The sequence below is a fragment of the Camelus bactrianus genome, chromosome 1, assembly GCF_048773025.1.
Source record: "Camelus bactrianus isolate YW-2024 breed Bactrian camel chromosome 1, ASM4877302v1, whole genome shotgun sequence".
Classification (NCBI taxonomy): Eukaryota; Metazoa; Chordata; class Mammalia; order Artiodactyla; family Camelidae; genus Camelus; species Camelus bactrianus.
This window is the reverse complement of record NC_133539.1, coordinates 82,318,907-82,341,644: the sequence shown is the minus strand read 5'-3', so window position 1 is coordinate 82,341,644 and position 22,738 is coordinate 82,318,907. Positions and strand designations below refer to the sequence as shown.

General features: G+C 35.9%; 2 protein-coding genes across 11 annotated transcripts in view; one reads left to right on the top strand and one right to left on the bottom strand.

Moving 5' to 3' along the window:
- The window catches only part of GPR160 (G protein-coupled receptor 160), a 36,748-nt gene extending 22,696 nt beyond the window's left edge, over positions 1-14,052 (top strand). For both annotated transcript variants that reach the window (XM_045514580.2, XM_045514583.2), the window contains 2 exons: positions 6,776-6,894; positions 10,097-14,052. In XM_045514580.2, the coding sequence (XP_045370536.1) occupies positions 10,171-11,199 (1,029 nt within the window). In that variant the 5' untranslated portion in view covers positions 6,776-6,894; positions 10,097-10,170 and the 3' untranslated portion in view covers positions 11,200-14,052. The remainder of the gene's footprint in view (positions 1-6,775; positions 6,895-10,096) is intronic.
- The window catches only part of PHC3 (polyhomeotic homolog 3), a 72,906-nt gene continuing 62,543 nt past the window's right edge, over positions 12,376-22,738 (bottom strand). For 8 of the 9 annotated variants that reach the window (XM_045514574.1, XM_010952092.2, XM_045514575.1 and 5 more), the window contains one exon: positions 12,376-21,378. In XM_045514574.1, coding sequence (XP_045370530.1) covers positions 21,224-21,378 — 155 coding nt within the window. In that variant the 3' untranslated portion in view covers positions 12,376-21,223. The remainder of the gene's footprint in view (positions 21,379-22,738) is intronic. The other variant, XR_012508461.1, reaches the window with a different exon arrangement.

Sequence of the window (22,738 nt, the reverse complement as noted above, 5' to 3'; positions counted from 1 at the left end):
TTTTTACTCCATCTCTGTTTTCAGCATGGTACCCCTCCATCCTCAACTCTTGCCACAGTTTAGAGACTGTTTTACCCTTGCCGGAGGACGAGATCTCCATCCTTATTTCCTAGCTGGGGAGAGGCAGTCACCTGTTGCATTGAGCTGGGGAGGGGATCTGGAATCTGTTTCATTTGCAACCAATCCTCCTGTTTTTATCCCCATCTTTTTTTGCATCCCTTTCAGAGTTACCTGAACCAACAATTCCTGAGCCTTTTGAGGGCCCTGAGGTGTAAAGTAGGTTGAGGCTGTGCTTTCTGCATTGCTGGCATCCTTTAGTCTATTATCAGTATATATGATTCATCTGAAGATTCTACTAAAAACGTAGATTTGAGAGGTCCAAGTTGAGCCTGAGATTTGGTGTTTATAATAAGCTCGGAGGTGATGCTTATGCTCCTGCTCCTGTCTTCTTGGAAAAAGAGCAGCAGCTTCATTGGAGGTTGTGTCATAATTTATGTAGCCAACTTCCTATTGTTGGATATTTAAATTAATTCCAGGTTTTTACTTTTAAATTCAGTACTGTGAGATTAACAGCCTTAAAATAAATTAATATAACACACTCGTTTTCCATATTCACTTTGAATTTTGAAAAATGTATACTTTTATTGAACCACCACCCCAGTCCAAACATAGAACATTTTCATCTCTGCAAAAAGTTCCCCAGTGCCTCTGCCCCAACCTGGCCCTAGGTTTCTGGCCCTCAGATTAGTTCTGCTGTTCTAGAATTCCATACAACTGGAATCATACAGCCTGCATTCTGTGTGTCAGGTTGTTTTTGTTCAGCGTGTTTTCGAGACTTGTCCCTGTGTAGCAGGTACCTTATTCCTCTTTATTGCTGAGAAGTATTCCACTGTATGGGTAGACGACAGTTTATTTATCCATCCTCCTATTGAATACATGGAGTTTGGAGCCATGGCGAATCAAACTGCTCTATGTATTTGTGTATAAGTCTTTTTGTGGACATGTGTTTTCATTTCTCTTGGGTAAACACCTAGGGGTAGGACTCCTGGATGCAAGGGTCATTGAATGTTTAACCTCCAGGCCGTTAAGCAGCGTCTGAGAGGTCTTGTTGTTCTACTTCCTTGTCAACACATGTGTTGTCAGTCTTTCACATTTTAGCCACTCCAGTGGGTATGCAGCAGTATCTCATTGTGGTTTCCATTTCCCCGATGTGTCTGTTCAAATCTTTTGCCCATTTTTCTAGTGGGCTAATTGTCTTACTGAGCTGTAAGAATCCGTTCATATTCTGAGTCCAGGTCACTGGTCAGATATTTATTGTATTTTCTCCCCATCTGTAGCTTGCCTTTTCGTTTTCTTAACTATGCTTTCAAAGAGAGGTATCTTTTTCTTTTTAAATAAAGCCCAGTTTATCAATTTGTGTATGTGCATGAGCACATGTGCATGTCCTAAGAAAGCTATGCCCACTTACAGTGGGTGACTAATGTCCCCCCCAAATTCTTGTCCACCTGGAATGTGACTTTATTTGGAAATAGGCCTTTGCAGATGTAATTAAGGTAAGGTCTTACCGAATTAGAGTGGGCCCTAAATCTAGTGACCAGTGTTCCTACAAAAAGAGAAAAGAACACACACAAGGGAGAAGGCTGTGTAAAGATGGAGGCAGAGATAGGTGCTACCTTCTTACAAGCCAAGGGATGCCAGGAGCCACCAGAAGCTGGAAGAGGCAAGGAAAGATGCTTCTCTAGAGCTTTCAAAGGGAGAATGGCTCACAAAAGATAAATGTTGGGGAGGGTGTGGAGAAAAGGGAAAGCTCCCACACTGTTGGTGGGAATGTAATTTGGTGTAGCCACTTTTGAGGACTGTATGGAGATTTCCTGAAACAACTAAAAACAGACTTACCATATGATCCAAAAATCCCACTCCTGGGCATCTATCCAGAGAAAACTCTAATTTGAAAAGATACAAGCACCTCAATGTTCACAGCAGCACTATTTACAATAGCTAAGACACAGAAGCATCCTAAATGTCCATCCTGGACAGCAGACTGGATAAAGAAGATGTGATGTATATATATATATACAATGGAATACTAGTCATTCATAAAAAAGAAAGAAATATCATTTGCAGCAACATGGATGGACCTAGAGATGATCATACTAAGTGAAGTAAGTCAGAAAGGCAAATATCACATGATATTACTTAAATGTGGAATCTAAAAATATTGCACAAATGTAGTTATTTATAAAACAGACTCACAGACATAGAAAACAAACTTATAGTTACCAAAGGGGGAAAGGGGTGGGAAGGATAAATTAGGAGTTTGGGATTAGCAGATACAAACTACTATATACAAAATAGATAAATAAGGTCCTACTGTATAGCACAGGGAACTATATTCAATATCTTGTAATAACCTATAATAAAAATAACATATGTGTACCTAAATCACTATGCTGTACACATGGAAGTAACACAACATTGTAAATCAACTGTTATTTCTATTAAAGAATAAAAACGAAAACAAAAAAAAGGGGAGCATGGCTCTGCTGGCACCTTGACTTCAGACTTCTGGTCTCCAGAACTGTGAGAAAATAAATTTGTTATCTTGAGCCACCGAATGGTAATTTGTTCTGGCAGCCCTAGGAAATGGATACATGCACCTAGGATCATAAAGATTTTCTCCTGTTGGCTTCTGAAAACTTCAGTTTCACTTCTACATTTTAGTCTTATAATCCATTTTGAGTTTATTTTTGTGTATGGTTTGAGGTAAGGGTTAAGGTTAATTTTTCCCACATGGATATCCACTTTCTAGCACTATTTTTAGAGAACACTATCCTTTGCCCCATTGAATTACCTTGCACTTTTGTTTAAAATCAATTGGCCATAAGTGGGTGGATCTGCTTCTATATTCTCTTCTGTTCCATTGATTTATAGGACTGTCCTTATGCTAATACTTATTTTATTTCTGTACTTTTTATAGCAAGTCTTAAAATCAAGTAGTGTAAGTTCACCAACTCTGTTGTTCTTAAAAATTATTTTGGCTCTGCCAAATTTACATTCCCCTATAAATTGTAGAATCAGCTTGCCAATTTCCACAAAAAACTTGCTGAGTCTTACAGTCCCTTGTATGTCTTCATTAATTTAGACTTCTTTAATTTCCTTCTACAATGTTATAAATTTTCAGAATGCTTGCATGTGCTTTCTCAAATGTATCCCTAAGCGTCTCATACTTTTGATGCTGTGACATGCTATTTCATTTTCCAGTTATTTGTCATTGGTGTATAGAAATACAGTTTTTAAAAAATTAACCTTTAACGTGGCCAAATTCACTGGTTACTTTTAATAGCTTTTATTGCACACTTTCAAAGCACATGATCACGTCACACGCATGATTAGACTCTTCTTTCCAGTTTACTTGCCTTTTATTTCTTGTTAATGCCTTACTGCGCTGGCTAGGACCTCTAATAAAATGTTGAGGAGCACTGGAGGGTGAACATCCTTGTATTTGTCCTGATTTTAGGGGGTAAGTGGCCACTCCTTCATCGGCATGAGGTTAGATGCAGGTTTTTCATGGATGCTTTCTATCTGGTTGGGAAATTCCCTTCTGTTTTTTTGTTTCTGTGAATTTTTTTAAAAATCACGTTGGATTTTGTTAAATGTTTTTTCTACATCTGTTCAGATGATCATATAGTTTTTCTCTTTTATTCTGTTAACCTGATGAATTACATTGATTTTCTAATGTTAAACCAAGCTTGCATTAGCTGTGATGTATTAGGATATATTATTCCTTTTATATATTAATGGATTTAATTTCACATATTTTTGTTAAGGATTTTTGCCTCTGTGTTCTTGAGGAATGTTGTTTTACAATTTTTTTTTGAAATGTCTTTGGTTTGGTTATAAGGGTAATTCTGGTCTTGAACAATGAACTGGAAAGTGTTTCTTCTGTTCTCCTTAAATTTGGTATCTCTTCCCTAAGTGTCTGGTAGAATTCATCAATGAAGACATCTGAACCTAGCCTACCATTTTCTTTGTGGAAAGGTTTTTAAGTATAAAATCAGTCTCTTTAATAGGGATTTTTAGGGATCTTTTTGAATTAGTTTTGGTAGTCAGTGTCTTTCCAGAAATTTTTGTTTAATCACAGTTGTCTCATTTATTGGAATAAAATTATTCGTAATAGTCCCCTATTATCTTTTTAATATTTGTAGGGTCTGTAGTGAGGTTTCTCATTCCTAATTTTGGTAAGTTCTTTCTCAGTTTGGTTGGAGGTTTACAATTTGATTGGGTTTGTTTTTTTTTTCCCAAAGAACCAACTTTTGGTTCATTATTTTTGTTTTAAAATTTTCATTGTTTTCTACTCTTTATTATACGCTTCTTTTAGCATACTTTGGGTTTAATACACTCTTCTTTTTCTTAAGGTGGAAACTTAGGTCACTGAATCAAGACCTTCTTTTCCAATATAAGTAAATATAAGAATATCAGAACACAATGAAAAAGCAATTAATGTAGTATAAATTAAAACTGAATTTTGCTTTTGCTTTTTTTAATATATGTATTTGCATGGTTGCTTTTCAAAGTTTTTTCTACTATAGCTTTTATAAATTCTAATATAATACATGCTGTGAAAGAAATGTTAACGGATGTACAGTAAATTATAAGGAATTGTGTATGTCATGATAGACCATAACATATAACCACAGAATCGTTGCAGCTTGATACAGCAAACTTTTATTTCTTGCTTACACTGTACATCCATTCTGAGTCATCAGGGGCGTTGCTCCACTGCTCCACAGTCACTCAGGGGCCTAGGTTGACAAGAGATTCCACTACCTTGAACTGTACCTTCTGGATGGAGCACATGGCCTCTACGTTCCCTGTGGCAGGGGAAGAGAACACTGAAGGGGCTCTCATCTGTAATTAAATGCTTTGTCCTCATAGCCCTTCAGCCAAAAATAGCCACATGGGCCTACCTCACTGTAAAGGTCAAAGAACTAAAATCTTCCATTGGGCCTAGAAGCAGAGGAGGAGTAGCTGTGAGTGAGCATAATTCTGTACCTCAGGAAAAAAATTAAAAATCACCTACTTTTAGATAATTGCTATATCTGTCTTCCTGCCTGGCCCCACTGACCTCTATGGCCAACCTTACGTTTGGGTTGGTGGAAACTCCCTATGGTCTGACCAATCATTGATTCCTATTTTGTTGTATTCTATCCTTGCAACTATTACCTGATTTTATTAGTATATAAGGGAGACCTGGGAAAGGGCAGATCAAGAATCCCTTGCTAGTTCTTAACAACATCGAATTAAAAAAATTTTTTTTAAACCTTGTTTTAGAATATCTGAAAAATCTGTAAGATCTGGTAACAGTGGTTTTATCTATGGAAGGAAACTGGACTTGGATAGTGATGAGTAGGGGTGAGGGGTGTTGAAAGAGTGGGTGGGTAAATAATTTTCACTGTATATACTTCTGTAACTTGAATTTATACAATATAAATTATATTACCTATTTTAAAATTAAAAACCTGTTTTCTGTATTTTAATTTCCTATACTGAATCAATTATACTTTGTAAATGAACAAAACATGTTTCTTTAAAGGCTGTCAGAGTTGAATGACATTTTTTTCCACTGAATTTTGACCTACCATGAAGCAAGGATCACATTTTGAAATTTTTATTTATATTTACATTTTGGAGGAATAAAATCATTTACCCAAATAGATCAGTTACTTAGTTATGATCCTTTGAGTACCAGCAATCACTCTTATTTGGAAAGCTCTTTCACATATATATTTATTGGGTCCCTTTCTACATTTCCAGTAGTGAGCTGAGCCATAATTGTGACTTACTGAAGACAGTAAGCTTTGAGATCAGACCTGAGGTTGAACTTCAGCTTCGGCACTTACCAGTCATGCATCCTAGGGAAATGTGCTTGTTAACCCCCGAGCATTTCCTCATGGGGAAAAGTCCTATATACCTTTCATGATTGCTGTAAGGATTAGGTAAGAGGTATGTAAAACCCCTGGACAAGGCTCAGTACATTATTTCTCCCATAGGCTCTCTCTGCTCAGGAAGTCCATCTACAGTGCTAATCTCATTTTCTGTGTTAACAGTGGACCAGAATGGTAACTGTGTTCATCCCCTCTTCCCATTGTTTACTGCAGATGGTTTTGTTAAACTTTTCTGAGATTACGTAACACAACTATTTGATTGTAATAATGCTATGAAGTTACTTACCTTTTTTCACTCTTAAACTGTCATGAATGTACAGCGGGTTTTCCAAAAACTACATGATGTGTGATACCGCCACTGATTTTATGGAGAATTCACCTGCTGTTGTGCCAGACACTAAAGCCACTTGTGAAGTGTAAAATAGTGCCACTCTGCTCATTTAGTTTTTTCTGTTTGGAGAAAATAAAGCAGTTTTTCACTTTAAAAAATGTTACTTATGTTAACATGCAACAAGTGTCAAAAAGTCCTGAAATGAAACAGTTTGAGAACTACCAGTTTAGACTCGGACCCTGTGGGTGGCAGTGTGAGCAGGATTTCTGTAAACAGATGCCATGGAATCTGCACCCGTATCTCAGGGTCTATGGTGCTTTTCAAACTATGTATCCCCTTTCTTCCTCTTGCTGGAAAAAAGAATATAAGCAGTTAGTTACTGGCTCTAATCCCACAGAAAATTACAGTTTTCCTATGCAGAGATCGGGAAACAGTTACACTGAACTCAGGTCATTTAGATGGCTATTCATGATAGTGGTGTTTGTTTTCTGTCTCACAGAGCTTATTCCCATGGCATTCTGGTATGCCAGGAACCAAGAATAAAATGATCAAAGGCTGTAAAGCTGACATAAAATAGGAAGCTCGTCAGACAAGAAAAGTCCTACTGGGGAAGGCAAAGTAAGTATGGTGTGTTGTTAAGGATCAACTGGGTTATAAATGGAAAAGCAGAGAATGTCAGTGGAAAAAAATCATGGTTTGTTTCCTTCAGGCCCTGCTAATACTTCTAAACTGGCCAGATCACAGAGTAAGCTGCCTTGAAAAGGACTTCCACGTTAACTTAAGTTGTATACGGCACGTATGATTTAATTCATAAGTAGTTTAAAACATCACACAGGAAAAGGATCATAGCTTAATAAATCTCTGACATCATCGTAGTTAAAGTGAACATTTTTCAAGGGACTATTTGGCCTATCAAAGGATTTCTGTCTCGTCCTGGGAGGCCTTTTAAAAAAATGAAATAGTGGAATTTTGAATACTTTTAGTGGTTTATGGGGGAAGTGGAGTATGAGATTGTTATCACCCAAGAAAGTTTTGATTGGCTTCCATAATCATGGCGTTCAGGAACCACTCTAAAACAACCAGAACCTCATTTTCCGACATACTTCCTTTTGACTGCTTTTTATTGCCTCAATTTGTATATCTTCCTTGGGCCTTACTTTTCTCATCTCTAAAGTTTTTCCCAGCTTTACAATTCTCTTATGTATTCCATTTCTTCTTTCTTCCAATCTTCTGAGGAGGTTCTGAAGAGGTTCGAGGTGGCTGTGGCTGATCGTCCTCCCCCTTCTCTCCTGACCTTCCCTAGTCCCTGGGAGACACTCAAGGGTTACTTCCCTCCTTCAGGGGCTAGCCTGCCGTCCTGGCCTTCCAGTCGGCTCCCCCTGGATAGTCAATGGTGAAATGGAAATTTGGGACACATCCCTTCGATGTCATCTACTTAAACACAATTCCATAGCTTTACTTAATTTTGGATTGGAGTTACAAAGGATAAAATAATTTTATACTGATAATTCTTAATTTCTTTCATTCTAGACATAATTTTTTTAAATAGGTCTTTATATAAATATCAACTTCCCTACCCTCATTCTAAACCAACATTTTTCTATTTAAAACTAAGTCTGTTTTTTCCTTGGCACAAGGGAGGAGTTAACATGGTTTTACCATTCCTTCTGGAATAGAACTTTTTGGGGGGAGAGGATAAAATATACAGTATATTGAATATAGGGGAAAAAACTGAGTGTACAAAAATAACTTGTTTCATTTGTTCTTTTATACCTATAGTTATGAAAATAGGTATGGATGATTTTTTTATGGACTGTCTTTACATACACACGTGTGTGAAAGCAAATACATTATTTGTGTACCTTAATAATCTGAGCTAATGACATGGTAGATTTATGGCCATGTATGTTAAAGAAAAAATGGAAATAGCCCTTGTTAAAGAACAGTCAGGCAGACTTCATTAAGAACCACTGCAATAGGTGTGGGGACCGCAGCAATGGGACTCTGCAGTTGGGGTGGGGGGTATGGAGATTGGACTCAACTCCAAATACAACAAGGAAAAGTGGGAATTTATAGCCGAAGAATGGGGGGGGGGGGTCAGTGAACTATCACCAAGGAAACACCAGGGTAAGGGGAATTCTAGTTAAACTTACCTGCCAGAATTCCTGCTCAAGGCAGATGAAGGTGATTAGACCCAGAAGATGGGGGGGATGAGAAACCTGATCAGATACCGAGGGTGAGAGATTCTAACTAAACCAAGTTAGCAATATTCTTACTAAAACTGGACAATGAAAAGACAAACACAGAAGCCCGAAGTCAGGGCTAGTTGAGAAGTGTTGAATTCTCTTCTCAACCAGGAGAGACTCTCTGTTAAGTTAGGGTTCATTTTGTCAAAAGAACTAGTAGCCCTCTCCCACAACTTCTTGTCTTTATCCTCAGACAGTATCCTCACCGCTTCCTTGAAATTAATCATCCGTTATCTGCTTTTAGGCAAATTCAGTTTTTTACTTTTCAGACTTGATTCTTAATTTTTTCCTTAGAGTTTGAGAAATTCAGAAAGACCTATAATACTGCCATATTAATAACCTGATGTATATACCTTTTGAATCTTTTTCTGTACATGTATGTCTTAAAATAATATATGTTTCTGCTTAAGTTTTTAACCTACATTTTACTTAACATACTGTGAAAATTTACATGATTATTTTTAACATTTAACAAATTCACAAAGTATAACAACATTTAACAAGTATAGAAAAGGTAGAGTGAAAATTAAGTCTTTTAATAGCTGCAAAATAGTACATCATAAGGATGTACTGTCTTTTTTTTTTTTTTTTTTAATGGAGGTACCTGGGAGGCTAAGCATTCGCTCTACCACTGAGCCCTACCCCCACCCCGTGTGTCATTTTTAACCCATCTCTACATTCATGGGTAGTTTTGTTTGGGTTTTGTTTTGCTGTTACAAACACTGAAGAGTCTTGCAGAAACAACTTTGGGTCAACTGTGTTGTTTTGTTTTTTAAGGATAATTTCTTGAGTTTCCTTCCTTTTCCCATCCTTTCCTGATTTTTCTGACCTTTCTCTTTCACTTTTTTTCCTGCTTCAAATGCATTTATAAATCAAGCTCGGCTCCTGTTCCTTTGCCCTTACCGAGCGCTTCATAATGCTCTCAGGTGTCCCTGCTCCTTCCTGCTGTTCTTTTGTCTCTCCAGGTGCCATACCTGAAAGATCTGATCAAGAAGGTTAATCTTTCTCTCTTTCCCTTACCAATATTCTCATTATTTTCAGCTGAACCATCTGTTTTATATCTTTGAGCTTGAGATTTGATCCGAATGTTAATCCTGCGGTTAAAAACCTTTGAAAATTGCTAAAGGAGCTTCATAAGCATTATCTGAATTTCACTGACAAAAAGAGAAAAATGGGTAATGTTATCTGGAGTCAGAGTGAGTCAACAATTACTATCAAGCTACTATTTGAAGCCTGTATTTTTGACTCTGGTAGATAAAGTGTTTTTCTACTTTTTAAAAAAATAAGTTATTAAAACCTATACTTATGTAGAAGTTATTAATTTATATCTAACAGTTGGTTATAGATCTGAGAGTTCTGGACCACCTGGGTCTCAAAGAATGACCAAAGTAAACACAGTTATTTCTTTTTGATCATTATAAGTACTATGAGAAATATAAGTTACTATTTAATTATTTGGGGAAATGATTGGATTAAATTAGATTTTCGAGACTAAAGGTGCTTGCTTTGTAAAGTTTTAAAATAGTGATAGCATCAAGGTAACATCAAGATTTTCTTTTTACTTTTCTTTGCAGGGATGGAAAATAAGGCGAAGCATTGTTTTATTATAGCAGCAGGCCTTTGAAATTTAACTAAAAAAAAAAAAAAAATGACTGCTCTTACCTCAGAGAACTGCTCTTTTCAGTACCAGCTACATCAAACAAATCATCTCCTTGATGGTAACTGTCTTTTATTCGTGATTATACTTGGGAAAATATTATTAAATATCCTCACACTAGGAATGAGAAGAAAAAACACCCATCAAAATTTTATGGACTATTTTTGCATTTCACTAGCATTCATTGATATTTTACTTTTGGTAAACATCTCCATTATATCTTATTTCAGGGATTTTGTGCTTTTAGGTGTTAGGTTTACTAAATACCACATCTGCCTATTTACTCAAATTATTTCTTTTACTTATGGCTTTCTGCATTATCCAGTTTTCCTGACAGCTTCTATAGATTATTACCTGAATTTCTCTAAAACCACCAGGCTTCCCTTTAAGTGTCAAAAATTATTTTATTTCTTTACAGTTATTTTAATTTGGGTTTCAGTCTTTGCTTATGTTTTAGGAGATCCAGCTATCTACCAAAGCCTGAAGGTACAGAATGCTTATTCTTATCAATGTCCTTTCTACATTAGCATTCAGAGTTACTGGCTGTCATTTTCCATGGTGATAATTTTATTTATGGCTTTTATAACCTCTTGGTCAGAAGTTACTACCTTGGTACAGGCTATTAGGATAACTTCCTACATGAATGAGACTATCCTGTATTTTCCCTTTTCATCCCACCCAAGTTATACTATAAGCTCTAAAAAAACACTCTTGCCCAAGTTCATTATCTGTTTTCTTGGTACCTGGTTACCATTTGTACTACTACAGGTAATTATCCTTTTATTTAAAGTACAGATTCCAGCATACATCGAGATGAACATTCCGTGGTTGTACTTTGTCAATAGTTTCCTCATTGCTACAGTTTATTGGTTTAATTGTCACAAACTTAATTTTAGAGACATGGCATTGCCTGTAGATCCATTTGTCAACTGGAAATGCTGCTTCATTCCACTTACAATTCATAATCTTGAGCAAATTGAAAAGCCTATATCAATAACTGTTGATATGGTGCCATGTTAATACTAAAACTTAACAGCTATAAGAAGCAGAATTTTACGAATGGTAAAGAATGATGACTTGGGACATATAAAGAATGAACTAAACTTAAGCTTCCCTACTCTGCCCCACCCCCAAACTTTCATACGTTTTCACAGTGTGTCATTTGGGGGCTATGATATTTATTAGGTTGGTTGGTTGGTTTTAAACAAAACACTTCCAACAAAAAAATTTTATACCTGTTGGCCATACTGATGTTTGTGTTATCCAAAAAACTGTTATGTAAATCTGAGATTCACTGTCAACATTTCAGATACAAGCTTAAACATTTTTATTAAACTCAGGGCAAGAAAGTCAGGATCATATTCTTTAACATTAGGGGAAAGATTAGTTCTATTTAAATTTAGCTAATTAAAAAATATATATTTCTGTTCTTAATGCAAATATTCCAAAAGAAAAGTTTTGTTGCTTACCTTTCAGTAGTGACTAGGTCTCTTCCATGACATACCAGATTCATTTCCAGTTGTAACACACCTGGCACATATTTACATAATCACACAGGCAACGTATCACAGTGTGAACGTACAGTTTCTTATCCTGAGCACTACTGACATTTAGGTTGGATAATACTTTGCTGTGGGGACTGCTGCCCTGTGTGTTGTAGCATGTTGAGCAGCATCTCTGCCCTCTGGCCACTAGATGCCAGTAGAACTTCCTTCCCCAGTCATTACAATCAAAATGTTTCCAGGGGAGGGTACAGCTCAGTGGTAGAGTGCATGCTTAGCATGCATGAGGTCCTGTATTCAATTCTCATTTAAAAAAAAAAAAAAAAAAAGTTTCCAGAAATTCCCGTATTTCCCTTGGTGGGCAAAATTGTCCTCGGTTGAGAACAGCTGGAGTGAAGCAGTATGAATGACAGAATCATCTGAAATCACTGAGTTAAACTACATAGATGTTTAATTTGTCAAAGTCCAAGCCTGCTGTACTTCTCTGTGTTACTTTCCTTCTGAATGTATTGCTTTCTAATTGGCCACACATGGAACTCAGGGATTAAAAATATATTTTACTTAATTAGTAAAGACTTATACTCTGCAAGATTTTAAATCCAGAAAATTTATTTCAAGCCCTTCCTTAAGCTGTTTGTTTAGTTAGATTCCCCATGCCTCGTAAAGAAAAAAAGAAATTATTCAATAGACCAGCCAAATGGAAGAGGCTTTTATTTGTAAAGAAATGAACTTACAACTGGTCTACAATATATTATTGCAATATAAACAATATAAATAAATGATCCTGTAGGCCCACTAACCTTCCATCCAGACCCACATGAAGCAATGTTACAACAATATTCTATGTGAAAATGTGCAGGTAACAAAGGTGCAATTACAAGCAAGTTTAAGCAGCAGAGTATAAGGTGCTTTACTTTAACAGTTAATGTTGCCATCAACAAACATTTGAATGTTCAATTTTACTTCACTGAATACAGACACAACAAATATGAAAATCTAAAATTCATACACATGCTACTTGTTAATATGAAAGTGCTTTCTTTTTTAAAAAAATACACCAAATGGACAATCTTTTTACATAGATCATGGTGTGCTCTTATAATGCAAAAATTAACTTCATTTTCAGGTTATACATTTTAAAACGGTAGCTACAGACACCAATCTAGTAATGCTAATGCTAAGAGTGCTAAAACTATCTCATTTCCCATAAGGAGGACTCTAGTACAATATCCAACATAAAGAATACATCTATATATAATCTTAACATTTGTTTTTTGTAAAGATAAAAAATGTTTTCTTTCCCCTTGGTGATGCTTTGTTCATCCTGGGTGGATCAGTGTTTGAGGTTTTAATAATATGAAAGTCCTATTTAGGACAATGGGAGGAACCAAAAGGAGGAATTAAAAAAAAAAAACCAGTTAACATTTGCTTAAAGCAACAAAACTAAATTTTTTTTTAAAGTTTATCACAATTTGCTTTTGTTAACAAAAAAAAAAAACAGTTTTCAACGCAAGACGACAAAAAGCACTAATGCAACAAAGAGGCCTGAAATGCCTGACGTCAGTGTGAGTATCCATCCTGCACACTGCTGTCCACAACTCCAACCTTCACAAACTCACCCCTTACTCTGAGGATAGTTTTTGGAGCTTGCTTTTTTTTTTTTTTTTCCTATGGGAATAACAAAAACACCATGCTTTTGAATGAGACGGGAATCTAGTTAAATGTGTTGGATATTAGATGTCCAAAATTATACTATCTATGCACACTCCCACTGATTTTTTAAACTTTAAGAATACACATACAAAAGGTATGTAATAGATATTTTAACAGCATAAAATATTTGAAAAACTAGGTAAATTAAAATATTTTAAAAGTATTAGCCAGTACCATGGAAAAATTTGTTTAAACCCAGACTATCTGGTTACTTGTATGTTAGTGTTTCTCTTTACAGTTTATTATAGATTCTAATCTAACACTTTCCTGCTTTAAAAAGCTGTCACTGTGATGCATAAAAGATCTTTTTAATATATTTTCATTTTGTCTTTATGGAGAATGTTAGTATCAAGTGGATGTTAATATATAAAGTTGTGTCAATAGGAATTACAGTGTAATTCATAGAATCCCTGGGCAGCCAGGGAGCTTCTACCCAATCAATTCTCCCGTTCTGTTTACTCCCCAAAACTTGTCAGTTTCAAGCTCCAAGCATGGAACTATTTTGTTTACCAGTTCTGCATGTTAAAGGAAACCCTTTAACTATATAAAACGTGTGTGCTTTCTAAAAAGTGTATTATTTGTAATACTACTAAAATTTTATGTAATCTTTCTTGCTTTGAAAAGAAACAAAACAATAAAAACCAAACCTGTTCAGTGAGCTCCTTTGAGACTTGAAGTTTTCAAAAAGTTACTGCACTGTCAATACTGGGTGTAAAGCTTTCGTAGTTCAAAGTGTACAGTGAGTCAGCACCAGCTTCTTTGTTTTGTTCTGTCACACCCTGCATAGCAACACCTCTGGAACAGAGTCAAGTGTCAAAATAATTCTGAGCAATATGGGCTGTCACAACAGTTTCAAAATGTAAATCCTAATGTGAGGTACTTTTAATTCTGTAACCTAATCAGGTATATGGTTAATCGATTATGTGAAGCGTGCTGTGAGAACTGTAATGATTCACTCAGACCCCCTACATGTCATGTAGCCTAATCTTTCACCCAGTGCATAAAAATTCCCTCTCAGTTCCAACTTTACATTCAGTACATTAAGTAATAATTATTTACATGTTTGTTTACGTCACAATAAAAAATGGGGCGGGGGTGATATTGTTTACTTATTACTAGTTCATTAAGTCAGGTATACCACACACTGCATAGTAAGTGTTCAAATGGTTTCCTAAATGAATGGATAAATGCATGAATGACAATGTTCAGATGTGTTCATATGTTCAGTGGTTTAACAAGAAGCACTTAGAAAAATGTCCTCATCTGCTCACCTGTATGAATTTTCTACCTTAATCCTTAGGAGAACAAAGGACTGGGGTGAACCAGGAAATGAATGTTCAATAATCACCTTTTAGCAAAAGCTTGTAAGTGTGAAATGAACCATTAAAAAAGGAAATTAAGAGAACTAAGATAAAAGGGAATTAAGTAGGAGAAACTAAAAAGTATGCCATTATGTGGCCTAGAATCATAGCTTTATATAGCTTAAAAATGATTTAAACAAAATCCACACTGTGTGCAGTACCGGCTCCATTCTGTATGATCAGAAGAGGAGACGAGCCACAAGCGAAGTAGCCACTTGAGGCGTCACCACAGCTAACTTACCAACGGGAGGTAAAACCCTCGTTCCCCCAGCCGGTGTTTTACCTTCATTTACCATGTTAACTTAATGATTATATTCATCTATTATTTATTATTGAAGTAGGTTATTTAGTATTACCTAAAACAAAATTATGACTTTAACATAAGCATTCTAAACAAAGATTTTAAGCAAAGGACACTTGGTTTGCTTGAGGCAAGACTAAAAAAGTTCCTTCTTTCTAAAATAGGTTGATGTTCATTTCACTACCATTCCCCACCACAGTCTTATAAACACCAACTTTTTCATCTCCATCATTAAAGCTCCACAAAATCAAGGATTTAACACTGATAACAGTCCCTGAAGTACAACCTTTAAGTCAATAAACGATGGCTACTATCAATGCTTAAGATTACTGGAGTCAATTTAAGTAGGTGGTCTAAAAGGACTTACTTCGTTACTCTCACATTTAAAACTATACCATGTTGACATAAGAGTGTTTAAAATTTATATTGATTTCCTTTTTCCAAATTAAAATTCACTCATTACTTTCTTTAATCATTACTTCTTTTAAACAATACACTTAAAAACCTTTACACAGGTTTTCTTTCTGTGGATTCATACTGATGCCACCAGTATCACTGAGAGCAACTGTACTTTTCAAAGGCAGTAGAAAAAAATACTTTTTGAATGTACCTCTTCTCTAATGTTGGAGGTTGAAATTGTCATCTTTAAGTAAAATTAAATGTTCACAAGTTATAAAAAGGGAAAAAAATGAAACATTTGTAGAAAACATTTCCCAAAAGCTTCCATAAACATGGCGCTTAAGAGATGTGTGTGCCTGTGTTAAGAGTTGAAGGGGAGAGTTTTCATAAGAAAAGTTGGGCTTCAGATCTGAAAAGGAGGGCAGGTCTCCCTTTCCATATATGTGCACTAAAGTGAAAGTCAGAAAAAGCCAGATGTTTTGCTTCGGAGTATGATGGTAATAATTATATCTGTATTAGTGCTTTACAACTTTCAAAAAAAGCTTTCCCATAGTATTATTTTAAAATAGAGTAAATAAGCTCTGAAAAATAATACGTAAAACTTTAAAATTCTTAAAAATTTAGGAAATTTTTCCCAAAGAAGATAATATAATTTTCAACTTTTTATTGAAGAAATGGCTTATATTAGTGCTATGAGGGAAACTATATAATGATACATTTTATGCTTCTAACAAGAGGAATATCCTCCCCAAAGAATTTGTTAAAAGATGTACAGCTTATAATAGGTTGAAATTAAATTTTAGTCAGATTGCATATTTATTTTCCCTAGTACTGTACTTGTGCTTATTTAATTGAATCACAATTGTTAAGACGAAATCAAATGCTCTAGATTCAGAAAATACCAATTTTGAGGAATGCAGATTAAATAGTTCATTTCATGTTCCACACTACTGTGCATCAAAGAAATAGAGGTAGGCTTGTGTTTACTGAAATCCACACAAAGAAACAACTCCACAGCTCTTAGTCATCCAATTCTTAGACTGAGACACAACCCAACAAAATACTATCTAAAAAAATCTTTTAAAATGCCTTTCTTTGTTAACAGTCCACATGGTTGATTCAACTGTAGTATCTGAAAAGGGATTATCTCTATAATTCTGATAACTCAATTATTGAGTTTTTGATAAATATTCTCCAACTGTAATAGGTGTCACCTTTTTCAGAAGTCAAAAATCACCAATTTATATATCATTAGGGCTATTAATATGCTTCTAAGGGCAGGATCACTTCATAAAGAGAGTGAACGAATGAGTCTGATTACAGGTAAATCTTGACATTTAGAAAAAACATACCCCGTTTACTGCTGTAACTGGGAGCCAACCATTACAGTTTACTGTTTAGCACTGCTGATGGCCACATCTATACTACACAGCCTCACTCAGTTAACCATATTATCCTCTTGGGTCTAGAATGCTTTTCCTCCTGTCTCTTCCTTCACTTCCCTGTCCTTTCCTCTAGAAAACCTTCCTGAAGGCCCAGTTATAGTTTCACGTTGTGCACAGGAAACAGACTGAGCAACACTGTACATAAATGGCCAGTTTCCACTGCCCAGAGGGTTCATGGAAACATGGCTATTAGGTATTAGAAAGTTTTGCAACAGTTATGTCCCTAAAATTATCCCCACTACAAAGTCCTCTGTAGGGATTTTCAGGCAAAGGTCTCTCTAAGGAGGAAGTTTTCAGTTTCCTTGGGTCTAGAAGAGGTAGGGGGGAGTGAAGCCCTTTCATGCTATCAGGCAATAATGTTCAATGCCCGTTGCACAAAGGCAGCATGAATTCTTTCCATTCACTAAGGGTGAGGATCTTCAAACCACAAAACATAACCAGACTGTTCTGGTTGAAAAATACACCTTTGAAATGTTTTAACAGTTTGTCCGGCCAGGGATTTCCCCCACTTGACATGGCTGTGAGGCTAGCGTCGTTCACACACACCTGTGACCGTTTACTCTTTCCAAGACGGTTTACACACATGTAAACGCAGCCTAAGACTATACAATCTGTACCTTGCCTCCCTACCATACTTGTGCCATGGCGGTACCAAAACCCTGCAAACATAAATGGCGCTTTATAACATTTAACTGAACAAGGCAGTGACATGGGGCACTAGGCCAGATCTTAATATAAGACTAGTTATTTGAATAAATGTCTGACTAGAATATCACACTAGATATAGGAAGATTAGCTATGCTGAAAATTATTCAAAGGCATGGGTACAACAATACTTATTTCATAAGTGTTTCAACACACCAGGAAACAAAAAAAAGTGGGCTACCAAAAAAAATAATTTCTATTTAAAACTAGGTAGAACATGAATATTAACTTCAAAAGTGCAGAAATTTGTTCAGTGTTGCAGTGGGATAAACTAACAAAGTGGCAGGTCTCCTGTCTCCCTCTCCCCTATTCTAAAGCTTCTTCACTAATATTTCTTTCCTCCCATTCCATGTTCTCTACTCTGAGGAGACGACCCTTAAACTGGGACTTAAAAAAAAAGCCCCAGCAAATTAAAAGTACCATCATGGAGAAATTACCAGCCACTTAAAAAGTGACAGGTTTGGGGACAGCGCTCTCATACTGATTACATTCAAAGCTGCAGAGCTGCATCAAACACAGGCCTACCGGAGGTTGGATGAAAATGCATGTCATTTAAGAAACAACTTTTACAAATCAACTGTTCTGTTTACTTTCTTAGGAACACATGACTTAAAGTAAATAAAATTTCAAACTTGTAGGGATTTTCTTCCTCGATGAGAAAAGAGTGCATCAGTATAAAGAAGTCAGAAATGCAAACTTAGGTAGTAGCAAAAGTAAAAAGAACTTCCCATGTCCTCTTTCTGCTTGTCATTCCCTCTCCTCAATCAAAATCCTGTAACAACTAATAATATGAAGGAAAATAAAAATAATAGCACTCTCCCAACTTAATTCATGCTAAATCTGTGCTTAAAGCTAGGGGGCGGGGTGAATTGCTCGGTGGTAGAGCACATGCTTAGCATGCATGAGGTCCTGGGTTCAATTCCCAGTACCTCCATTTAAAAAAAAAAAGGTCAGAGAGACGTGGACACCCAGTGTTACTGTCTTATTATACTATCCATTATATATAACTGAAAATTTGAAATTCAGATGGTTAAATCATCCAGAAGGAAACAGCTACATCAACAGGAAAACTACTAGTGAAAAGTAAATGAGCCATTTCTAAATAAAATAACTCTTGAAAAAAGCAAGTGTATTTTCTGGGTATGTTTTGAGAGGGGACAACCAAAGATCTGGACTATTCTTCAGACTATTATAAGATTTAGGATTATAAGGTGCTCTCAAATGGAAACCCTTCTTGTAAGCTTTCTTGGATACTTAGCACAGTGCTAGGCACAGGGGCTTTCAGTAAGTACACAGTGACTGACAGCAGAAGAGGGAGTAAACAAGAGACCCTGTAACACAGGTCCAAGTTAATACCTTAAAGGCTACAGAAAATATAATTATGGGAGGTAATCATTATTGCTAGGGGAGTGAATCCCGAAAGAATCAGTTTTGTATGAACTGTTTGTGGATTCCCTACGATAAAGTTTTAATTCCAGGGGGGATTTTTCTGTGTCCCTCAGCCCCCATACTGTGGACCATCTCCTACTAATGCTTAGCTTATACTTGTGTTCTGAAATTGCAAGATAAATGGAAAAGTCAAGCATATGACAACTCTGTCACAATGATTAACTGCTAATAAATGAAAACTGACTGTAGAGTACCTACCTTTCCTTGAAACTTTAATCCAATAATTAAAAATGTGATATAAAGAAATATGTGACATAGACTACAAGCTACTGTAGGTCTGGAACATGAGCCTTACACTATGTTACATATTCTAATCCTACACAAAACTATCAGTAAACATCTTTTCTTTTTAAACATTACTACACAAAAGAATCCCACAAAGCATACATTCAAACAAGAGGCATCTAAAGGTTAAAAAAATTACCCGCTGTATTTTTGTATAAAAATAATCAACATTCTCTAATGTACACAAAGCCAAAAGATAAATATCTGTGATGTCTTTAATGACATCTTTAGTTTTCTACTAGCATAACACAATCTTTTTGAAAAGAGCAGTGACAATGACTGAAACCCATGGACTCTTCCTCACTTACTGAACTTCTGCCACATATCTATGAATGTTCCTTCCATTACTGAAACACTTCCATTGTATGGTAAAGGTAAGATAAAAAAAAGATTAAAACAGTTTTGATGTCCAGGACTATAAAGCTCAAAGGGCTCTCACAACACTTTTGTTTTAGTGCCATAATTCTAACAGAATACTAACTGTTCAATGAAAGGTTTCTTAAAATTTTTTCCCCCTAAAACATGTACATACTAAATGAGGTCAGATTATCCAAGAGAGATCAGCTGGGTAAGTGCTTTGTAGGAAGCATACAAGGATTTAGTCAAGGAAAAAGGAATGTGCATTCTAGCTAGACCCGGCACAGCATGTTCAACACTAGAAAAACCCAAAGACCAACCACTAGCCACTACAAACTATCGCCTTGCCCGCAAAGGCTGTGCACTGGTTCATAAGGTATAATCATATTATGCCTTCATCAGTGCAAAGAGATATGAAAGATAACTAATATGCATACTGAGAATCAAATTACTGGTGTACTAGTCCTTATCTTATAGGCCAATTTAATGGATTTTCCCCCCTTTTTCTAGACTGCATACAATTGGGAAAAATACATCAGCAGAACATTAATGCTATCTGAAATACTTCCACAGTATAATGTATTCCTTACTATGTCTCACTTGTTCAAAATATCCCTTTGGGTGAAAGAGAGCAATATTTATCATTCCTACATCTGCGTTTCTCAACCTTGGCACAACTGACATTTTGGACCAGGTAACTCTTCATTGTAGAGGGCTGTCCTGTGCACTGCAGGATATTTAGCAACATCCCTGTCCTCCATGCCCCAGACACCAAGAGCAACCACCCCCCAAACTCCCAAGCTATGACAACCAAAATGTTCCTTGACATTGTCAAATGTCCCCTGGGGAGCAAAACTGACCTCCATTGAGAACCGCTGCTCAAAATGAACAAAAAATATGAGGAAAACTAAATTCCTCAGTCACACCAAATTTTTGGTCAAGTATGGACTAGAAGCCAACTCTTCTTCCAGATCAGTATGATTCATGCTAGAATGCAGTCCTTTTTATAGACAAAGCAACTGTCTAGCAGACATGTTTTTTTAAAACACACACTGATATCTCATTGCATACAATTCCAGTCACTGGACTCCTAAATTACTCCTAAATTATCTCTCTCATGAAAACCTATAGAAAACTTATAGGGTAGAAAAATGTATAAGAAAACCAAATCAAACGAAGAGAAATGTAAATCATTAAATTACTTTAAAGAGGATTTTTTATATTAATGATAAACATCACCATTAAAAAAATTATCTAGTAAAAACACTTTGAAAAATATCATGGCCCTCTATAACAAGTCTTTCAATGTTGTGTGTAACCTGTAAAATTAATTTCACCAATGTTGGCTAATTATGAAAATGTACAATGAATTATCACACCTGTAGAAATGTCAGCCTTTGATGTGGAGATCCCAATGTGCTTGGCTATCCACATTGGCTAAGTGATAATATTCTAGGCCAACTTGAGCCTTTACCTTACATATTAAGAAGAATAAAACTGCTGTTATCTCAAAGCCTCATGATCCTGTTAAGATTCCTTCAGAGAGTTGATGCGTGCACAGATCTTTAGGGCCGGGCCTAGCTTGATATTCATTGCACTCATAAGATGGTCTTCTTTTAGCAAGAGAAGAGCCTGTCCATCGATCTCTTGTGCTCTGAACTCATCTGCAATATCCTGGCAGCCTAAAATTTGACCAGAGGAAGGATGTTAGTGTCAATACACATCAATTAGATGTTACTCCTAATAATTACAGTTACACTCTCATTGGGTTTGAGTATCTGAAATACAGGCTAGAAACAAACGAAACATATTGATGGCAGTCTTGGCTTCACTCCTGAAGAAGAGAGTATTTCCTGGCATTCTGAAAAAAAAGAATTAATTCGAAATCCAGGTAAAGCAATTTATCTGGAATTCTTGTTTGAAAAATAATAATGCAGAAATAAATAGTAAGGGTCAGGTAAAATGTAGACTGATCAGTCCAGATATAACATACCTTCATGAAAAGGACAATGGTGTCAGCTGGAAGCATGCCACACACAGAAGCTTCGATCAACTAGTTACTATACCTCATGAATTTTTCTTTGTATAACAGATCCTTCACATACATACAGGTACAGAAGAATAAAATACAATATTCTGCCATTTAGAACAATTTAGAAATATTTTCTCAAGTGCCACTTTCATTATCATTTATACCTTTATTCTAATTTACAAACTTCAATTGCCAAGCATATCTAAAACATTTTTATTATTGACTCAGGGCAGAACCAATCCAACAAAACTGTAGTATCAATCTATTGCTGAAATGTATTACAATGCACAACTTGTAATTTCCACTTCAAATCTTAGTATCACTGGACTCATCTCCACTTCTAGTAAGAAAACACAAATTCTCATTGAAATTTTGAGCTTGCTGGCTATTCTCTTGACAAATAACCAGTATTTCACCTCTCAGCATAAACCAGGTCCTTCAGCAAGTAACAATGCTAGCAATCTACTTGAACCTCAAACGTTATTATTATCTACCAAATTCTGCACAGCCAGGCTAATAAACTTCCCCACTGGGAAATCAGCAGAGAAGGTAATGAATTAAGGAAACACAAGAGGAGACAATGCAAAAATGTGGTCGCTTCCTTATAAGAGACAAAATTATAAAAATCAATTTAAGAATAAAAACTAACAGCTTAAAGTCTTTCTTTTTATTCAAATCAGGATTCAAAGGGAAAACAGAAAAGATAATGCAAAATGGAAATTGTTACATTACATAAACCTTTGGATACACCTTTGTTGGAATGACTATTCTTTCTAGGGCAAATGTATCATCTTCTTGTTTATATAAGATGATAATGTCATCCCTATAACCCGAGCATCAAGCACAAAATATTACAGGTGCTAAATACATACATTTTTGGATAAGTGAAGGACTATGAATGAATAATGAACAAAAATGTAATCTGCTTAAAAGGAGCCATCTGTAAGAGTAATACGAACTTTCTTCCCCCCTGCACTCAGCTGTGTGGCCAGCTTTTCTTGGTTATTTCT